At 33.3% G+C, this 23,171-nt stretch overlaps 1 protein-coding gene across 5 annotated transcripts in view; it reads left to right on the forward strand.

The window, feature by feature from the left end:
* Positions 1 to 23,171, forward strand: part of ZDHHC21 (zinc finger DHHC-type palmitoyltransferase 21) — an 89,287-nt gene that overhangs the window by 38,120 nt on the left and 27,996 nt on the right. For all 5 annotated transcript variants that reach the window (XR_008509446.2, XM_054519391.2, NM_001132091.1 and 2 more), the window contains 3 exon segments: positions 229 to 340; positions 3,631 to 3,769; positions 22,204 to 22,320. Coding sequence is in view for 4 of the 5 variants with exons in the window: in XM_054519391.2 (XP_054375366.2) it covers positions 229 to 340; positions 3,631 to 3,769; positions 22,204 to 22,320 (368 nt within the window). In the remaining variant the exon portion in view is untranslated.

Below are 23,171 nucleotides of genomic sequence, written 5' to 3' on the forward strand. Positions count from 1 at the left end.
AATAGTGTCTTATTTTTATAGTCTTTTAAATTAGAAACACCCAAAATAAGACATATATAGAATAGAACAGCAGCATTTATGGCAAACACGTTTACACCGAAGGCTTAGAAGAAAAATCTCTTAGAGTTTTATGTTGAAGGCTTCCTATAAAATCTTCTAAACAACTGTTGGTAAATTTCAGCATTACCCACTTGCCTTCATTAAATGGATTTTCATTTCCTTCTCTAGAAAGGGAGTTCTGGGAATTATGTAACAAGTGTAATTTGATGAGACCAAAGCGTTCCCATCACTGCAGCCGCTGTGGCCACTGTGTGAGGAGAATGGATCACCACTGTCCATGGTAAGAATAATTCACTTCTAGCAAAGAAAAGAGGGGTGGGTAATAAAATGTAAATTTTACAACTTGGCGGCTTTAAACAATAGTTATGTTAAAGTTATATAGTTTTACAATATCTTAGTAAGAATATTTTTATTTAGATTATATGGTTCTGTCAACTCCCAAAGTCGTTTTCCCACAGAAATCCTATCTTTTCTAACAGGGAGAGATTTGAGCCAAAAAGTAAGAATTAACTGCAGCCTAATATACAAAAGGATTAAGGTGGTTGTATTAAATGAGGCAATGTATATAAAACATTTAATACGATATCTGACAAGTAGGATGTACTTAAATGGTAGCTATTTCTAATTGTAATAAACCATATGCATCCGAATGTTTATATCCCCTTTTCATTTGTTTAATAACATTTCAGACACCCTGATAACCTCTTCCTTACCCCTTAAAGCTTTTTAAGCATTATGTATTGAATATAGCTACTACCATTATGTACATGTTGGAAGTTTGTGAGTGATAATTAGCTGATTCTGCAGAACTGCTAACAGTTTTGGTCAATAGGGGGCTCTCTTGTAATATTTAAAGAAAATGTTCAGTTGAGAAATATAATCTTTGAAAACAAATGCTGTGTGAATTCTGTATTGTATCTCATTTTAAAGCTGTCACAAAAATCTGTGAACAAGATATTGTATTTAATTCTGTTTTCTTAGCATTGGCTCTCTGTATAAATATTTAAACTGGTATAGTGTAGAATTTGACAAATGTATCTGTATACATATATGTAGTATTTATGTTTGTATACACATACATGCATATATGCAAATTTACATAGTGAGCCTCTTAATTTATAATTGCATTTATTTAAAATTGATTCAAGTGGAGTTTAGCTTTTTCTAATGTTAGTCAATTTAGAGTTTTCTTTAATTTTGATAACTTATTTTGATAGCACAGTTAATCAGCATACTTTTGGTGGAAATTTTTTTTTTTTCATAGACTGATTGTTTAAATAGAAGATAATTTCCTGAAATAGGAAAAAATAAAAGCATTTTCGATAAAAACACTTTGTTACTACATAAAAATTTTTAAAAATTTCTAAATCTGTCGACAAGATAGAATAGTATATGACATATAGTTGATATTCAAAACTGTGCCTTGAGTTTAAACAGATTAATTCCCAAGTAATTTTCTTAAGCTCAGTGATCTGTTTGCTATCACAATAGTAATAGATTTTTAGAAAGCTAGGTGAAACATGTATTCAGATAATTGCTGATCATACAGAAAAGCTCAGTTTTTAAGCGCTTCTTATTGTAGAGTTTCTTATTCACCAAAATACAAATGTTCATGATACAAGTGGATATTGATGCTTTTTTTTTCCAAACGAATGCAGTAGTAAAAAAGAACTAGGAAAGACTCACTTATTGGTGACCAAATAAGGTGCTATTTAACCTTAATTCTAACGTTGGGGTGATTTCTCTTTCTAGGCCTCTTGCTTCCATAGTTTTAGTCAACTTTTCAGTAGTTGGTAGCAGTGAGGGGGAAGTACAAAGGACTGGAGGATCAGAAAGGAGAGTAGACAAGGGACCTAAAGAGATTCAGGAATTTTTATCATTGAATTTCCTGATAGAGCACTGCTGAAATGTTCAGAGAGCGGGGGAAATGTACAGTGTAAATTGGAAGCAAGGAAAATTTTTGATGTTTTCAGAAATTGCACAACTTAACTGCCTAACACAGTTTTAGGTTTGGAGGTCAATTCTCACATTGCCTCAAGGTTTTCTGTATTTCTGGCTCTGATTATTCTTTTTTTTTTTTGAGATGGAGTCTTACTCTGTTGTCCAGGCTGGAGTGCAGTGGCATGATCTCAACCTCTGCCTCACTGCACCCTCTGCCTCCTGGCCTCAAGTGATTCTCCTGCCTCAGCCTCCCGAGTAGCTGGGATTACAGGCGCATGCCACCATGCTCGGCTAATTTTTGTATTTTTAGCAGAGACAGGTTTTCACCATGTTGGCCAGGCTGGTCTCAAACTCCCAACCTCAGGTGATATGCTCCCCTCGGCCTCCCAAAGTTCTGGGATTACAGGCTTGAGTCACCGTGCCTGGCCTGATCATTCTTTCTAAGTAGTTGAGATGTTACAAAAAGAACTCATATAGATTGAATACCTTAGCGCTTCTTAAAGCTGTTCTGGTTAAGAAGAATGCTGTGATCATAGACATTGTTTCTCAGACTTCCTGGGAACAGGAAAGATGGAACAATGATAAGTCATCTTTCAATTGGCAGCTGTTGAAGAGCATTTTTGAGTGTCTATTAATACATAAGCACACTTCTCTTATAATCCTGCTTGCAAATAACAAAGCACAGTAGATTTTCTTGTTTACAAAACATGCACTCTTAAGTCTTAAGAAATGCCTCTCTAAGGTTTTTCAGTTCAGGTCTGTATTTGACTTTAAAAAATGGTTTAATGACAAGTTAAAAAGAGCGATTTAAGTTAGGACCGAAACCTGTTACATCTTTTCTTTTTCGGTGACAGTATAATACTATTTTGAAATGAAAACATTTGTGCAAAGTCATTTGTAGTCTTGAACTAGGGTTTTTTGCTGGAATTTTAGGATACTTTGACAATTTGGATACAATAAATTTGGAACAATAAAATATTCAGCTTAAATTAGCCTTGAAAATTTTTTATTGTAACATTAATCCTCTTTCCTAGTTAGGGTTCACTGTTGTATTGATGGAAGTATAGCTGTATGTATTTATAAATAGTTTTGAATACATTTTTATTTTCAGCAACCAGGGGTAGATTTTTAAAATGAAAAAAAGTTGTGAATGCTTAGCAGTTATGTCAGAGTGGTATGTTTCAGCTGTTTTACTTCAGGGCATTCAGATTGCTTTTCACAGCTAGAATGCCCTAAAGGAAGAGCAATATACAGGGAAGCAGGGTTCTTGCTCTCTTGGCCCCTGTGTCTTCTAACTGTACATCCTCTGGCCAGAGGCTTAGCTCCTTTGTTCCCTGTTTCCATATCAGTGACACAGGAGACTACCGTCTGCTCTTCCTGTCTCGCTGAGTTGTTATGAGTTGAAGGGGGATCACATATGTGGACTTCCTTTGTGAAGTACTTTACAAATATAAGATGGTATATTTATACTTTTCTCTGTATAGTTTGTTTTTACCTTCAAGTGGCCATAGCGTATCTCCGTGAAGTTAAGCATATGTGATATTATTTGTTTTTAATTTAGTCTTATTGATCCTGAGGTGAACTTCTTGAAATTTAAAATATTGTTTCTTTTTCATTTTTTTTCTTTAGGATTAACAATTGTGTTGGTGAAGATAATCATTGGCTCTTTCTGCAGTTATGTTTCTACACTGAACTTCTTACTTGCTACGCACTGATGTTTTCCTTCTGCCACTATTACTATTTTCTTCCACTAAAAAAGCGTAATTTGGTAAGAAATGTTTATATCCACTAACATTAGAGCAGTCGTAGCATACAATTATTAACGTGTGGTTCCTTTAAGTACAAAAGATTGGAAACAAAACAACAAAAATAAACTCCCAAATTGGTGAATTTTGAACTATATTGGGATTGAGAAAGTGGGCCCTAGTCTGACATTTCCTTTTAATGAAATTCATTTATGGTTATTTATTAGTGTTGAGTGGCTTTCTTTAGAAAGCAACACGTTGAATCTTTCAATACATTTGTCTTGGTTTAAAAATATCTAAAATAATGAAAAACAAAGACAAAATGTTCTTGTTTCTTTTCAGGAATAAAAATGTAGAATGTAATTTTTAAAGGTTCTCAATAGTTATGTTCTTGAGAAAGAGAACTTTTTTCTCCCTGCCTTTCATCAGTAATGATATCATGAATTTGCAGGATGCTTTAAAAAGTTATCCACTGAGAATATAATGCATGCTAGGACTATAGTTTTAGAAATGTTTCATCTTATTTATAGATAAATTTCTGATATAATTGGCATTAAAGTTAGATCATGTAAAAGAATGTACATATTCTCTGGAGTAATCTGTTTCAAATAATTGAGCCTAATAAGAAAAGCATTAAAATAAAATTCCTCAGTAGGATTAAGGTAATAATTTTTTTAAGTGGCAGAGAAGTAGAGTTTAGTGGTGTTAATGAAAAACAAAGACAGGCTAAGAGGTAATGAATGCATTGTAGTATAGTGCAGTATTGGCAGACTATGGGCCTTGGTTTAAATTCAGCCCTCTGCCTGTTTTTGTTAAAACAAGTTTTACTGGAAAACAGCTAGTTTCTTTTGTTTATATATTGTCTATGGCTGCTTTTGTTTTATAAGAGCGGAACTGAATAGTTGTGGCAGAGACTGTATGGTCTGTAAAGCCTAAAATATTAACTGTCTGGCTCTTTACAGTAACTTTGCCAGCCTCTGGTAGTGGAAAGATCTTGTCTTTGTAAACAGACATACTTAGAATTAAAGCCTGTTTTTTCTTATTACATGCATAAGTTTTGACACATTGTTTAACCTCTCTGAATGGTAATTTTCTTCTACTGAAAATGTGAATAATAATGAGATTAAATGAAATAATATATGTAAACTTAGCTGGTATATAATAGACATTCAATTTATGTTACATTTGATTTTAGTGAAAACTCTCGGAAGGAGGAAACAATTTTTCTTTGGCCTATTAATTTTCATGAAAATTTTAGAGACCGTTTTACAGTAACCATTTATTACTGGAAGATTGATTACCAACTAAGGAAATTCCAGTAATCAAATGAAGGATTAAGATGTTTGAAATTACAAACTAATTTTCTTCTCCAAATGAAAGGTAGAAACTGGAGAAATTAATGGCAATTAGTCACCTTTTTTTAAAATGGAGAAATGGATTATGGGTTATATTTGAATATACTACATATATATATTTACATGCATAATGAATGTTGGAAAAAGATCAGCAGCATAGTAAATGTTTATTAAGAGATTAAAAATATCAGGAAGAAGAAAGTATATAAAAAGTGAGTATAAAAACTGGGTTTTGAAAAGTCAAACCAGATTTTCCTTAGAGCCATCCATTGTAGATGCAAGCAGATGATTTTTTTAAATAAAAATCATAATATGTTAGTAGCATTTTAGCAAATGAAAATCAAATCATTATGTTGGTTGTTAGAAAGCTACTTTAGGAATGAAGCAGTACATTATAAATAATTCTAGGGATCTGACAGTTATTTGTGTCTAGTAGTGCTGAGCAGAAATCGTTCTCTTAGCCTAAGTCTTATAGTTTCCTTGTTGCATCAAGTGGTGTACTTTTATAATTACCACCATATTAGCAGTAATGAAATGAAAACTCAGATTATGTTATGAAATTTCCAGGATCACTTTGCTTCCTAATGAGGAATTGAGTAATTTTTAGTTTTGTTTATGATATATTATCTCAATGAATGAAGTAATTCATACATATTATCGTTAGGTGTATGGAGAGAAGAGCTTTACCACAGTATTTCCCATTGTAAGAAAAGACAGACAAATTTAAATACATAAAATTGAATGTTTATTAGCACTGTTCTAACCTACTTAAGTTTAATAGAGTAAAGCTAAATTCTAGGACCAGAATTATAACTAAACTTGAAGAAAGTATTTTATAATCTATGTAGCTCTAAATATTCCAATGATCTGAAGCAAATCAATGTTCAGTAGTTACTCAATATACATTGAAATGAATTCCAGTCATTTCATTGATTTAGAAGTTGAGAGTTTGAAGCTACATTACAGATACATCCAAACTTCGTTATATCTTTTTGGTGGATTGATTCTTGTATCATTATAAAATATGCCTCTTTATTCTTAGTAATGATTCTTGCCTTCAAATTTTTTTTCTGTTATTAGTTTAACTATATCAGTTGTCTTTTAGTTAGTGTTTTCATGGTATATCTTTTTCTGTCTTTAATACTTTCAACCTTTCTTGATTACTGTGTCTCATAATGTGTCTTATAGACAGCAGATATTTCATCATTAAAAAATTGTCTTTTAATATGAAACATTTAGTAAATGTTTACTTAGTATAACTGGTATTTTGTCATCTTCCTATTTATTTACTATTTGACTTCATCTGTTCTGTGTTCCCATTTTTCTCCCTTTCTTTCCTGTTTTGGAATTTCTAATTTAAAAAAAAAATTCCAATTTTCTATTTCTAATGGCTTTTTCTTTTACTCTTTTTATAGTTTTCCCAAAAGTGAAAACATTGTTTTGATTTTTTTGAAGTATAATGTAAGTTAGTACTTTACCATTGTACACCTAATGAAAGCAGTGGTCTTGGAACACCCTCTGTCATCATCATTTTTCATATTTTGGGGTAGAAAGTAGATGTAGAAAAAAATCACGTGATAACAAGACATTATTGTTGTTACATATACATTATGTGTTATATTGTTATACAAGTTATATGTTACCTATAGTCAGTATTCGTTTTGAGTTATCTACATATTGGTGGTTTTTCTAGTACTCTTTATGTCTGAGCCTCCTCTAGGCTTATTTTTTCTGCTTGCCTCCTCTAGGCTTATTTTTTCTGCTTTTAGTGCAAGTCTGTTGGAACAAATTCTCTCAGTGTTGGTTCCCTGAAGATGCTTTTATTTCTCCTTCATTTTTGAAGGATTTATTGTTTGGCACAGAATTGTAGATTGGTGGTTACGTTCGTTCAGTTTTTAAAAGATGTTATTCCATTGTCTTATGGTTTCCATCATTTCTGTTGTGAAGTCAGTTGTTGGTCTTACTGTTACTCCAATGAAATATGTTTTTCTTTGCCTGCTTTTATGATTTCTTTTGGGCTTTGTATTTTAGCAATTATTCTGTGATTCTATGATGTGCTTTCGTGTTGTTTTCTTTGCATTTTTTTCTGTTGGAGAGTTTATGTAACTTTGAATCTGTGGCCCGATGTCATTCTTAAGTTTTGGAAATTTCTTGGCCTTTATCACTTCAAATATTACCTCCATTCAATTTTTTCTCCTGCAGTTCTGGGATTCTACTTACATGTACATGAAGTCTCATTGTGCTGCATATGTTCTGAATTTATTTCTTAACTTTCCTTTTTTATTCCCCCTCTGTGCTTCATTCTGGATATTTCCTATTAATTTATCCTCTGGTTTACTAATCAGCTCTTCTGCCACGTCTAACCTACCCTTAAATCCTTCTAATGAGTTCTTAATTCAGTTATTATATTTTTCACTTTTAGAATTTCCATTTGACACTTTCTTTCATTGAAATTTCTGTGGTGAAATCATCTATTTTGTCGTCTGTTTTTTTAAACATGTTAATCACAGTTATTTTAATGTCTGTGTTTGATAACTTTGACTTTGAGATCCCCTTGTGGGTCTGTTTCTGTTGACTCTTTTTTTCTTCTCAATTTCCAGATATTTGGTCCTGTCTTCTGACATGCCTAAGTTAGACTACTGAGCATTTTGCATGACAAATTGTAGAAAATGTGGTTGTGTTTTCCTCAGATTGGATTTACTCTTTTTTTTTTTTATAGGATATAAGAGAAGGCTCATTTTTATCCAATCAGGGGTTTGTATAACAAGAATTTCTAATGCTAAATAACAGAACATTGGTCCTATATAGCAGTTCTTGGAAAGATGCCGTTTATTGCCTTTATTGGTATTTTGTAAGGAATCTTGATTGCTGGATTTGTCTTTGTGAAAGACTAGTTTCAATTTGCCTTTATTCCAATAGTATAGTCCTTTGGGGTCTCAGCTGAAAAACTGAGGGTTTTTTGTGGATTGTGCCCTACAGTTAACTGTTTTCCTGGCCTTGGAGATTTTGCAGGATGTTCTGAGTCTCCAGTTCTATTTGACTTTTCATTCAGTACTGAATGTGAATTGACAGGTACTTTCAGATAAAAAGCAGTGCAGAATATGTGGCTCACCTTAATGCCTGTCTACTTTCTCTGAGATTTTGGCCTCTTAAGTTCTGGAGAGTTTGGCTGCTTGCCAGTATCTTTAAACAGCTGTGTATTTATTAATTAATTGGGTTTTATCTGGCTTTTAATAGTGTTTTTGGTGTGAGGGTTGGTCTCATACAATTTCCTCATAGGTGTCAATGGCAATAGCATTTTGTTTAAAAAAATTTCTTCCCAGGTGATTTTAATCATTGCTGCCTAATTGCATAACTGCAGGAGGCAACACTCAACATCATAGTCTGTGTAAACAGTATCCTGTGGAGTTGTGCGGTGCAAAACTTCTGTGGCCATAAGGTTTGAGAAGTGCTGCAGTGTAGGGAATGAGACTCATGGTGGACTTCATAGGTGATATAGAGATTAACCAAATGGGGAGATGAAGGAAGTCATTGCTGGGCAAAAAAAAACAAAAAAAAGAACAACAAAAGCCTTGAGGCTGTAACTGGAATAATTGGTTTTAAGGGCAAATCTTTTGTAAAATTCCAGCAGTATAACAAACTTCTCTAAAGCCAAATAATAAAATAATGTTCTTACTTCAGCAGTTCTTTTGTAAATTACATTTACTGTGTTTTTCATAAAGGTGGAAAAAAAATTACCGATAATTTCAGAAAAAAAGTCACCATTATTACCATTGACATTTAAAAAAATAATGTTTTATGGTGGAATACTCTTCAAAAAATACTGCCTCATCAGTGTTTTTTGCAAGTCCTTTCCTGTATTTCTTTCATTTTTCTCTAAAACAAAAATCTGTAACCAGCTCTTGATTATGTGTATAAAACTATGTGTGAATAAAGATAGTATCAGGAACTTCATCTTATTATCCTTTCTATTATTCAGGATATGGAATAAGATCCCCAAAGGCCCTAACTATCTTTGGATATTGCATTAATGATTATTATACATATTTTTTGTGGGAGTAATGATGCAGTTAAAGCATGCCGTGGACTTTGACCCTGTGTTCTTCTGTCAGCCAGACTGAAGCGAAAGCTGTAGTCTGCATTTTCTTTCTACCCTTTCACGTAGATAGGTGGCAGCATAGTATCTTTTCTAGCCCATCTTTAAATTCCAGAGCCGAGTGGAATTGCCTGGATCAGAAAAGAAAGTGTTAACTTTCTTGTTTTTCTTTTCTTTTTTAAGGCGAAAGTGTTTATTCATTAAACAACAACAACAACAAAAAAAATGAGTTGCACTTTGACCATTGATGTAATGGCACTTAACCTGTATTCAGTAGAAAACTGGTACGTTGTATGTTATGCTCATGGTAAAGACAGTTAAGAGAAAGCAGGTTGTTCACAAATTCTGGGAAATGAACAGATTGGGAGCCTGATTTTCTTCCATTTCTCTCTTCTCCTCGCCTTCTGTTTTCAGGAGAGCTCTTTCTGAGCTGGATTATTTTAATTTCTTTGCAAGTGCCCCATTGTTTTTTATAGTAACTTAATGCTTTTTAGATTTCTTCTTAATCTTTACTTTTAAAATATTCTTTTATCGTGAACGTTCGAAGATTTATATGTTTTTACCATGTGAAGTTTTGAGGAAATACTTGAATTTATCTTTTGTTGAGGGAAGTAAGGACTAAGATGTGCAGGAGATAAGGAATTTATAGTTTATCATGAATCAATGCCCAAATTTAGGATTTATTTTTCAAGCTATAGATATTGATTTATATTCTGAGTCTTATACTAAAAAAAGGCCTATGAACCTAAAAAGAATTAGTATTTACTATCTTTATCAGAAATAGTAACTAAAAAAATCCCCAAATTCTCAGTGTAAAAAATGCATATCTAGAAAAATTGCAGAAACTTGAGTAATCGTTTTGTTTTCTAAATAAATGGAGATAAATTAAACATTTTTTTGTTAGAATCACAAAATCAATAAAGATTATAAACTTTGAGATGTTTGGAGAAGTTTTTCAGATGTTAGACATTAAATTAGTTTGCATCATTTGCATTTATCATTCCAGTATAATGTTGAATTTTACTTAAAACCCCTCTCGAAAGTAATGTTTGACTTTAAATATTTATTGGCATGAAAATCATTGTCTAGGTTCTAAAACCTGTAGATGGGGTAATGATTTGGCATTTAAGTGAATGAAATGGATGGATATTGAAGAAAATGAACTTTCATTTTTTACCAAGGTCCATATTTGACTATTTCACGTAGTTACTTTAAATACTTATAAGCAGATGCCTAGTCATTTGGTATATTATCAAACTCTATTTCATTTTATTGGATACTGGTTATTTACCAAAACCAATACTAGAAAATTACGGTTTTTAATTAAATATGAAGGAAAGTACCACTATATTTAAAGAGTATACCTTCTTAAATTTATTGTATGTTTATCCATGAATATTTTATTGGTAACTTTTTTTATATTATTCTGGATTTGTATATTACTTGAATTAGTGGCAAATGTCTACTCATTTGAAATATTTCTGAAGGGATAAATAGTATGGTTGCCATCTTACAGGTAAGGTAACTGAAATTCAGAGAAGTTCAATACCTTGTCCAGTCACAAAATTGCCACTTGACAGAGGTGTGATTTGGGCCCATGTGCCTAAGTCATGTTCTTGCTATTACTAAATCCTTTTCAAGCTCCCATTCAATACTACTTTTTGCATTTTTCCCTCAAGGAATTTTTTAGCAATATTATTGTAGGATTAAAAATATTAAATATATTTTAAAATACTAAACATCATATTATCTGCTCTTCAGAGAAAGCTCAGTGAACCTCCTGATTGGTAGATTAATATTTTGCTGTTTTCATTGAGGCAGTCTGTTATATCTTATAAAGGCATCGCCGTGTGTTAAAAATATTTTTTTGAATACGTACCTGCTGGAAATCAGATGCAGGCAAAGTTTACTATTTCTCTACATGAGAAAATACAAGCTTTTTAAAAAAATAATATGTGGCTATTACTGTTCTGAGATTATACAGCTAATCTTTGATGGTATACCACTTTAATTCTAAAATTATGTCCTTTAGCTTCTTTTTAGATGAAGTGGATTCTGATAATTTCTAATTATTGTATACTTATTTTTATGTGAAGGGGAAAAGCATACTAACTGCGTTTAAGGCTATGAGAGCAGTGGGTGACAGAAGGGGAAGAGAGGAGAGAATTTCAATAAAGGAAATGCTGCCAAAATTCAGAAGAGGAAAATAAATAATGTTTAGCAGCCTAGCCAACTCTTCTGCTAGGAAGATACATTATTATTATTCCAATTGGCTGATATCTAATAGTGTTGCTAGGGATTCAATGTCAGAACTGTGCCACAGAATTATTTGCCTAGCCTTTTAGCTAACAAAAAAAAGAAATAGCCAGAAGACTTGGCTGCAGGTAGCTTTGAATATTGGTAAATCTTTTCATAATTTATTTTAATCTTTTCGTATAATCAGTTTTAAAGTAGCCTGAGTACTTCTGCTATTTAAAAAATATTTTAGCCTTAATAATAACTTTTGTTTTCTTAATATCTAGAAGGTCATTTATTTTGTTCACTGAAGAATGGAAAAAAATTGCTAAAATACGCATTTACCTTTTTCGATTTTTGGAAAGAATAGCCAGGAGTGAAGAATAGCCAAGAGTATTGTGGAATTAAAATTGATATGAGATGAAAATTATTTTTAATGCTAATATAAAAGTAATTTGGCTTTTTTTGTTCCTGTTTCCCTTAGATGCTAGTAGAGACATTCCTTAGTGACATTTTTTATTTTTTTTGCTTGAAAAGAATAATGTCAGATATACAGTTTATAGTTCTAAAGAAATAAGAATAATCTATTTATTATTCTAACAATTGCCAATTCCATTTGTCAGTATATCTCTACGTTTTTAGTGAGAGATGGAACACAGTAACCTTGTAATAAATCTTAATCCTGTCCTACGATACCAGGTTGACTGAGTATATGTCCTCATTAAACATGTTTCCATAGTCAGTTATAAATATTAATAGCATTTAACATAGAAAATTTAGCAGTTTTTATTTCTCTGTAAAACTGTTACAGTTACTGTGAATTTAAATGGTTAAAACCTGGCAGCAATTTTATTGTCTTACTCTTCTTTTACTTTTACCAAACACTGTAGCACTGCATTAATTGGTGAATGTAGTAAGGAAGTATGTTATCCTGTTCTCTTATTGGATTGCCCAAACTTTTCTAGAATTTTGGCTGCTAAAATATGGTCAGGCAGACAAAATAATTTTTCTGGAATACTTCACCCTCAGCCATGAACCTGACAGTCAGATGCTAGTGAAATACACTCTGTGAGACAGTTGCATACATATGACTACCAAAATTTAGTGGATAATTCTGAACACTCAATGATAGCCATTAGGGAGGTATAAATAATTATGTTTCACTTTAGATATTAATTGCCATTAGGATGTAATAAGACTGAGAAAAGTACATTTTACTGGAGCACTGGGTTGGGAAGTGGAGGGGTTTTATGTAGAATAAGCTTGTAACTTCTTTTCCTATGTTTTGGAATATAATAAACTTAAGCTAAGGCTCATTCCAAAAAGTGCTCATACCCATACAGATATCATAGGATTTTATTTTAGGATTAAATTAAGATTGCTTATTTTAATGTCAGAGTATTTGCCTTATGAACCTACCCTCAGCATGTGAAGTTGGTTATTTAGTTATTTTGAAAATTCAAATCTGTATGCTTTAGATATCTCAGATGTGATCTAAGCTGTTTCTGTTATTTTTATTTTCTAATTTTATGATTTTTACTGTCTCCAGGTGTTTCTATTCTTTAACAACAGAGAAAAACAAAATCCTTTACCAGCGGGTACAGTGGTTCTCAGTTGGGAGGAGGTTGACTTTCCCCCACACAAAACATTTGGTAATGTCTGGAGACGTTTTTGGTTGCCGCAGCTAGGGGAGTGCTACTGGCATCTAGTGGGCGGAGGCCAGGGATTCTGCTAAATGTTCTGCAATGCACAAGAGAGTCCCCTGCAACAAAGCATTATCCAGCTGAGTGTCAGTAATGCTGAGGTTGAGAAACTCTTCAGTAGGAGGAAGATCACAAAGAAAAAAAAAAAATTTTACTTTTCAGAGTAGTCTTATAAAAACACAGAAAAGTACGTGTAAGCTATGGTTTATAAATAAAAATTGCTTCAAACTCATTGATAGGAAAATTGTCATTTTATATATGAAATTTTATGTGTAAAACACAGTTTTTTATTTTAATAAATTGTGAGGAACATTTATTCAGTCATTCAGTACATATTATTGAGTGTCTACTCTATTCACTTCCCCTTTGTCTAGGCTCTGAAACAAAGTTCCTGTGTTTAAGGAGCTTACGTTCCGATTAGAGAAGACAGGCAATAAACAAATATATGGTAAACAATATAAGTATTATGACGTATAATAAAGCAGGGTACAGGGGTGGATATAGTCAAGGAAGACCTTTCTCTGGTGACACTCGAGCAGAGACCTGGAACTCAAGCAAGTCACTGTTGACATTCTCAAGGAACAGTAAGGAGACCAGTGTATCTTGAGTGGAGTGAGTTAGGGACAGAGCAATAGGAGATGATGAGTTGAGAGTAGTAAGGGCTGTGATTGGACTGGAGACTTTATTAAGATGGTTAGTGGTTGGGACTTTGTTAGCTGTTGGAGGATTTTGAGCCATTACACAATCTCATTTACATTTTAGAAAAAAAAACCTGATTGCTATGAAAAATAAAAGACAAGGATAATAGCAAGAAGACCAGCTACTAGGCTGCTAAAATACAGTCCAAATATGAAATGATTATTAGTAGTGGTAGAAGCGTTTACAAGTGGTCTATTATAGTTTGAAGAGCTAACAGGATTTGGTGATAATTTGAATGTGGGCTATGAGATAGAATGTGAAACGTCAAGGATATTTCCAGGACTTCACCGCCCAAACAACTGGAAGAATGGAGATACCAATTACCGAGAGAGGGAGCCTGACGAAAGAATAGGTTCTGGGAAGAAGTTAAAGATTTTGGTTTTACACATCTTTACTCTGCCTAGTTGACTTCCAGGGACAGATGTTAATCAGCTAGATACAAAAGTCTGGATTTCAATGGGGTGGTCTGAGCTAGATAAATTTGGGAGCTTTCAGCATAAAGATGGTATTTAAAGACATGGAAACTGACTGGAGATTTCCTAGGAGTAGTTCGAAATAGAAAAGAAAAGAATTCTGAAGACCAAAGTAGGCATTCTTCAGTTTTTGAAGTTAGAAAGATGAAAGGTACAAGAAAGGTGACTAAGACTGCAGCCAGTGAAACAGGAGCAGAATGGTGGTGAGAGAGGGTCAAGAAAGGTGGTGGTAAATTGAAAGAGAAGTTATCATGATGGACTGTGGAATATAAACAAGTAGGGAGTTGAATGTATTCTGGAAAGCCAATGACATGGTGGTTGGGCCAAGGAATTGGAACTCCCGTCGGGGTTGAGAATTTGTTAGCATTGATAGTCAACAGGGAGTTAGCTCAAAAGAAAGCATGTGGTATTCATAAGGTGACATACTTGAAATTGTAATTATGTTATGAGTTACAGTTCTTAGAAATGATAAGGGATAGTATATAGTCTTAGAATTTGAATTGAGATTAGGATATAAGATAAGATTATAGGAAGATATGAGCTGAAGGAATTCACAGATCAAGTATTTAATTATTTGTTAGATCATAAATAGCCAAATCTGACTCTTCTTTTCATTTAGCTTGCATTAAGAGGTGGTGCCCCCCTACTGCCTAGTTTTGTAACATTTAAAAATTTTTAAATGATACAGTTCTAAAAGATTATGAGATAGGAGTATAGGAATATTATTAATAATTCATGAGAGTGACCCTCTGCTCCTCTGCTGGTTTATGTGTAAGGACATAAGTATGTTTATGTACATGTTGCCTATGTGTTTCTTTTTCTGTGTTTATTGCTGCTATTATACATGTGAAACAGTCCTTGTAGATACTTTTCTCTGTCTCTTCACATGTTGAGGGAAGAGACAGTTCTTTGTCCAACTTTCTTTGTTTTCATTCATTCATTTAATAAATATTTGTTGAGCTGGAGCTGATTCTACGTTCCAGGCACTCATCATTGAACAAGACAGGCAAAAGTCCCTATCTTCAAGAAACTTGCATACTGCTAAGAGAGACAAAACAACAAAGAAATAGATATATATCAGATGGAGATAAATACTATGAAAAAAATAAAATACAGCAAAGGAAATAGGGAATACTGGGATTTTCTGTAATTTGGTCAAGAAAAAGGTCTCTGATAAGGCGATATTTAAGTAGAAACCTGAAGGAAGTGAGGGGAGTATGCATGTGGTTGTCTGGGGAGTTTTGTGGGAAGAACAAATGCAGCAGTCCTGATGTGAAAGTTCGCGAGCTATGTCTGAGAAATAGCAAGGAGGTCAGTGTAGTTGGAGGTGGGCCAGGAAGAAAGTGGTAGATGAGATCAGAGAGCTGGTCTGGCTCTTCCTCTCCTTTTTTCCTGTCTCTCACATCCTTTTCTGTGTCTTATTTGACAAATTTTTGTCTCTCTTTTTTATAGGCCATTTATAACTAACTTTTATGTTTTATATGTATTTTAAGAGTTTGGTTTTCTAAAATTAATAAAAGTATTTTTATATTCTGTATTTCACTGTCACAACTTTTTGTACCTTTTATATTGTAAAATGTGATACACATATGAAGGAGTGCATAAAAATAAAAATAGTTAAGTGAATCATCCTGATGTTTCTTTTGGGTAACACTTGGAAGATTTATCCTTTTTGTTACTTTAGATACAGTTTATTTTCATTGTTGTGAATCCTCATAATATTTCATTTAATATAAAGCTGTTTATTCGTTCTGTTGATGGACATTTACTTTATTTCTAGTTTTTGGAGGCTATAAATAATGCTATTGTAAGCAGCCTTGTTTATTCCTCCTGCTGTACATGTACATGTGTTTCACTTGGATGTATAGCTAGAAGTGCTGGTGTTCAAAAGTTAAGTGGTGTGTTCCTTTAGATAGTGTTAAACAGTTTTCCAAAATAGTTGTACCCATTTAAACTCCTACCAGTAGAGTATATAAATTCTGATTGCCTCATATCCTTACTAATACTTAAATCTTCTTAACATTAGCCATTTGGTATGTATGAGCAGTACTTCATTGTGTTTTAATTTACATTTCTCTGATGACTAATGATACTGAACCCCTTTTCATATATTTACTGATTATATGACCGACCTATTTGGCAAAGTGTGCCTATTTAAGTGTTTTTCCCATTTGACTTTTTCTTGGTAATTGTAGGGTGTTTTAGATTAGTCCTTTTTTTGGAATGTGTTGTAAACATCTTCCACTCTTTGGCTTATCTTTTCACTCTCTTAATGGCATTTTTTGGTAAACAGAGGTTTTAAATTTTAATGTACTCCACCTTATCAACCGTTTCATTTTTGAGTAGTGTTTTTTGGGTTCAGTTTATAAAATATTTTTTATCCTTTCTAAAACCAATGAAATTCTCCTTTATTATCATCTAGGTACTATATTTTTCTGTCTTTCACATTTCTACCTGGCATTGAATTTTGTGATTCTCATGAGATAGAAGTCAGGGTTTCAGTTTTTTCATAGATGAATAGTCAATTGATTTAGCACCATTTATTGAAAAGATAATTCTTCCCCCTCCATTCTGTAGTGCCATCTTTCTCATAATCATGATTCATATGTGTGTGTGTCTGTTTCTGTTTCTTTTCTAGTCTGTTGATCTATTCGTCTCTCTTTGTGGAGAGACAATACCACACTGTCATTACAACAATGGTTTTATAAGAAATGTTATTATCTAGTAGAACAGTAGTTTTTAACCTTTTTTTCCATTCCCATTTTCCTCCTATGGAAATTTTCTCCTCTCACCACCCCTGTGAAGTTAAATACTAAGAAAAAAGATTTTGTCAGATAAGATTGTGTAGAGCCACAAACCATATAGTGATAGCTAAGACTTTTTTTCTCCCTCTAAGAACCAGTTTTCTCCCACTTGGGAGCAAAACTTGCCCTGTCGAGAATACATGCAGTAGAACCGACTTTCCTACGTTGCTCTGTTTATATGAGCCTCATGGTATTCTTTGTGTTTGTTTTTTCCTATGAAATAAAGAAACAGCTCAGCAATTTCTACAGACTAAAGCAAAGTAAAAAAAATATATATATTATATATATATATATATATATATATAAACTCTCACCAGTAGAGTACATAGTATGTGTGTACATACTATGTATATAGTATGTAATGTGGTTATATATAAGCAACCTGACCAAATTGAGTTTATCCTAGGAATGAAAGGTGGTTTTTGCACTAGAAGATAAGTCAGTATATTTTATCACATTAACAGATTAGAAAAAAAATTCAAATAGAGCATCTCAGTGTATGAAGACAAAGATAAAATTCAGGATTCATTCAGGTTACACACTCTTAGTAAACTAGAACTAGGAGAACTTTCATAATCAGATAAATGGTCTTTCTCCCCGACCCCCTTAAAAAAAACACACAAAATCAACCAACTATAGCATGCTAAGATGAAATGTTGACTTCTTCCCTCCAGGTTGGGGACAAGGCATTGATGCCCCCACTATCACCGTTATTATTATTAAACATACTACTAGAAATTCTAGCCAATGCAGTAAGACGAGAAAGAAAGAAAAGGTACAACTGCTGAAGGGAATAAAACTGTCATTACACATAGATGATGTAATTGTATAAATGATTTATTTATAGATTCTTTTGGGTTTTTAAGAAAGTATAAAAAATGTGACTATGAAACTATTTTAAAAAATCTATTTTTATATGCTCACAAACCTTTAGACAATGAAATTAATAGCAAATGCCATTTATAATAGAATCAAAAAACAGGAAATTACTCAATTAAATTTGACAAAGCGCAAGGCCTTTAGAAGAAACTTAACGAAAGATAATGGAGAGAATATATTATATGTGAGTGTATGCCTGAGTATGTGTTGTAACTTGAAAATCTAACTTTAAAATTTTTATGCAAATACAAATTATCTGGAATAATCAAGACATTCTTGCAAAAGAATAAGATGGGATGACGTGGCCTACCAGGTATTGAGACTTACTACAAAGCCATAATAACTAAGACATTTGTCACTGTTGCAGGGATAAACAAACCAAGGGAACAGAGTAGAGAGCCCATGCATGTATGGATACTTGATCTCAGGTAACTGAAGAAATGACAGCTTTTTAGATGAGTCATTCTGGAACAGTTGAATGTTCATATACAAAAAGTAAATTCAGATTCCTATCTTTTACTGTGCACAAAAAAATTAAATAATAATTCTATGTGAATTAGTGACCTAAATGTGAAAGGCAAAACTTACAAAGCTTTTAAAAGGCTTTACAAGATAATATAGGAGGATGCCATTATTACTTCAGCATCAGGAAAGATTTCTTAAATAGGATATAAAAAGCACTAAAGGAAAAGATTGATACATTGGACTACTTAAAATTAAGACTTTATAAAAAGTGCCATCAAGAGAGTGAATAGGGTAGTTTCAGAGCAGGAGAAGATATTTGCAATATGCAACTGAAACATAGCAATATCCAAAATGTATGAAGAAGGAGTTAGTAACCTTTACCTTTAGGGTAGGGGTGAGGGAGAGCCAGCAATGGGGAAGGAATACACAGGAGGCTCTACTTGGTTTCAGATGTTCTAATTATTGAGAGGATACTGTTACTTTTCTTCTTCTTCTTCTTCTTTTTTTTTTTTTTTTTTTTGAGAGAGTCTCACTCTATTGCCCAGGCTGGAGTGCAGTGGCACGATCTCGGCTCACTGCAACCTCCACCTCCCAGGTTCATGTGCTCCTCCTGCCTCAGCCCTGCCTAGTAGCTGGGATTACAGGCATGCACCACCATGCCCTGCTATTTTATTATTTTTTTTATTTTTTAGTAGAGACGGGGTTTCGCCTGTTGGCCAGGCTAGTCTCGAACTCCTGACCTCAGGTGATCCACCCACCTTGGCCTCCCAAAGTGCTGGGATTACAGGCGTGAGCCACCGTGCCTGGCCCAGTGTTACTTTTCTTTAAACTGAACACGTGTTTTATGAATTTATCTGTATATGAGCACATTTCTTAACAAAAATGGAAGAAATGTGAACAATAAAGAAATACATTTATTGATTATATTAGTTTGCTAGGCCTGCCTTAAGAAAATACAACAAACTGGGTGGCTTAAACAACAGACGTTCATTTTCTCACATTCTGGAGGCTACAACTCCAAGATCAGGGTGTCAGCAGGTTAGTTTTCTCCTGACGCCCCTGTCTTTGGCTTGCAGATAACCAGCTTCTCTCTGTCCTCACATGGTCTTTCCTCTGGGAACATCCATGGTGTCTCTCAGTGTGTCCAAATTTCCTCCTCTTACAAGGGAACCAGTCGGATTGGATTAGTGCCCACCCTAAGGGCCTCATTTTATTTTAGTCACTGCTTTAAAGGCTTTGTCTCCAACTACAGTCACATTCTAAGGTACGGAGGTTAGGGCTTCAACATACGAATTTTGGGGGACCCAATTGAGCCCATAACACTGATTATGTAGTAGAGATCTCGGATAGCAAATGGGTTCCTGTGATTTGGATAAAAATTTTTAAGCCAATTTTTGGATTCAAAAAGTGTTAAATCTAAAAAAATCTAAGACAGAAGTAAAGATGTACTCTAGAGAACAGTGTTAAGTGACTCAAAATATGGATTTAGTGCTGATGATGTTAATTATGCATGTGTGAACTTGGAATACAGTTGTTTTTTTGAAAATGTAAAAGTGATAAAAAGCAATTTCTAGATTAAAGTTTTTTTACTACAGTATTTTACATAAATACTTTAAATATAAATGTATAACCAAATGAATAAATGTAATATTATAAGTAGATCTTTTAGTCTCATCTCCATCCTTGACATTTATAAATTGTAGTTGGCCAAAAATTATTTTAAAATCTTTTCACTGGGAGAAGAGTGGATGGATTTTATTTGGTCATAGATGGTAATTTTAGTACAGTAAGCTCTGCTATAATGCAATATGTGCATTCCTAAAAATCACTTCACTGTGTAAAACCGTGCATTAAAACCACAGGGCTTACCACTCTGAAACTTTGTGACACTTAAAAGGATAGGAATATAATAAAAACAACAGCACTGTTTTATATAAATGTTAAATGATTAAGAAATACATAAATACTATGATAAACATGGCACTTTACCTTGAGAAAGACCTGAAGTTTTCTTGTGGAAGTGAGCATCAGGAGGGTTGCAGAATGTGAATTATTGTGAAGTGATGGAAGGGAGGGTCTGTGAAATTGGAGGGAAAGTTGTAATACTAGATGTGGGTGGGTGTGGCTCATAGCATGGAAGAGAAACTGAGGTGGCTGGTAGATGTTTGACGGGTGAGTGTGTTTTGTGTATCCCTACATATTTTGGTTCAACAGGGTACAATTTTTTATATTCATGTAGGATTTTTTCGCAGATAAAAGTATGCATAAGAATGATTGCCGTGGTCAAACTTGTTTAATGTATCAATTATGTTAGAACAAATTTGTGTTTTTAAATAGTGTTAATGCAGAATTTACTTAATTTTTTATGTCGTCCACAGGCCCATCATTTTGGTTGTATGTGTTTTATAGGGATTCTATATTGGGTTCTTTTTACTGAGGTTTTGAAATGATTGCCTAATATTTACCTGCTACATAACGTTTTAAGTGTCTTGCTGAATTCTAAGTTTTTCCAGCCTAATGAATAAGTAATGTGGATGTGGAATCAGATTTTTGATTGAGTCTGGTGGTGACTCAATATAATACACACAGAAAAGTATCAGTTCTTTTGTTTCAAGCAAGCATACTGTCTCTGGTGGCCTTCCTATTTTTGAAGTTGCTATTAGGATACTTTAATCCCTAACATGAACCAGTATAAAAGAAAGCATGTGGGTGGTTGTGTTTGGGTGTTCTTTCCATCCACTTGGTGCTTTTATTTTCTGTGGTTGTTTTATTCTACAGCTTAGCAACAGCATATTTCCAGGAGAAATCTTAGTTCTTCAACTCTCTCTCCTTCCTCTGGTCTGGTTGGTTGATAACAGTGAGGGTAAATGAAATGCTTTTTGTTTTTCTGTCTTCCCACCACAGTATCTTTGGTTTACTTTTAGGACCCTCATTTTCAATCTCTGAGCCAGAAGACCTACCTTTAAATCACAGCATTTCAATTCCTCCCTCCTATCTAGGCATTCCTTTATGTTTCTACAGTACTCTGCATGCATCCCTGTTATAGAATGTATCACATTGTTTTGGAATTTTCCAAAGTTGGGCTCTCTTTCTAAATAAACTGTACTTCTTGAGGGTATGGACCATATTTTTATCATTTATACATTTCTATTACGTAGCACAATGCTTGGCAATGGTGGTTGGGTGACTGGTTGGAAGAATGAATGAAGTAGGCTTGAAGAGAGCTGTACTTATGATCCTATTATATATGATTTCTCTTCATTTTGACCACGTTAATGATTTCTAGATATCTTGGTCACTTGAACTTTAATAATATGAATCATGCTGTGTATTCAGACTTTTTAGCAGAGAAATAATAAAATTCCTTTTGTAAACCAAAGATTGTACAACCATCTGTGTTTTGTTTTGTTTTGGGTTTCTTTTTCTTTTCTTTTCTTTTTTTTTTTTTTTTTGCCCAAAATAGGTTCAAAAAACAAACAAGGCTAACTTACACCTAAGGTTGAGGAGTTTTGATGCAGTAGAGTAGTAAACTCCTGTATTTTCCAGCTTGCTATTGTAAATTAAAATACCTATTTTTGAAATTTTAAAATATTTGTACATTGATTTAAATAGAAGTATAAAAGAGGGAGAGGTAGTTCTTTTAAGATAATAAGGAAGATGTGTTATGGCTCAATTCTTGATTATTATTGCGACTGTAAGCAATATAAGCAACTCTGAATGGTTTTTAAGACTTTCTTTTTCTTTTTAGGACCTCTTTGTTTTTAGACATGAATTGGCCATAATGAGACTAGCAGCCTTTATGGGCATTACTATGTTAGTTGGAATAACTGGACTCTTTTACACTCAACTAATTGGCATCATCACAGTAAGTATATTTTTAATGTAAAGTAACATTTATGAATATATTACCTAATTATGAATGTAATTCTCAAAAGTTATAGAAAGTTTAGAAATCAAAGGAGAAAATTACCCATGCCTTTTAATACTTTCATGTGCCTATGTAATTTTAAAGTAATAATCAAGTACAAAGTACACACAATTTTGTATCCTGTTTTTAAAAGCTAACAAATACAGTGTTTTTATATGACTATAGACATCATGTTTGTAGTTTTTTATTGATACACAGTATCTTACATATTTATGGGGTACATATGAGTATTTGTTACATGCATATAATATATAATGATCAAATCAGAGTATTTGGGGTCTCCACCTTGAGTATTTATCATTTCTGTATATTAGGAACATTTCAAGTCCTCTCTGCTAGTTACTTTAAAATATACATTGTTGCTGACTGTAGTCACCCTACTGTGCTACTGAGCATTATAACTTATTTCTTCTGTGTGTTTATAACCATTAACCACACTTTCTTCGTCCCCTCCTCCACCCATGCACCCTTTCCAGCCTCTTGTATCTCTCATTCAATTCTTGACCTCCATGAGATCAGCTTTTTTGGCTCCCACATATGAGTGAGAAAATAACGATATTTGTCTTTCTGTGCCTGGTTTGTTTCACTTAACATAATGACCTCCAGTTCCATCCATGTTGCTGCAAATGACAGAATTTCATTCTTTTTATGGCTCATAGTATTATTCCATTGTGTATATATACCAGTTTTTTAAAATTCATTCATCTGTTGATAGACACTTAGGTTGATTTCCTATCCTTGCTCTTGTGAATAGTGCTGGGATAAACGTGCAAATGCAGATATCCCTT

This window comes from Pongo abelii, chromosome 13 (assembly GCF_028885655.2).
Source record: "Pongo abelii isolate AG06213 chromosome 13, NHGRI_mPonAbe1-v2.0_pri, whole genome shotgun sequence".
Classification (NCBI taxonomy): domain Eukaryota; kingdom Metazoa; phylum Chordata; class Mammalia; order Primates; family Hominidae; genus Pongo; species Pongo abelii.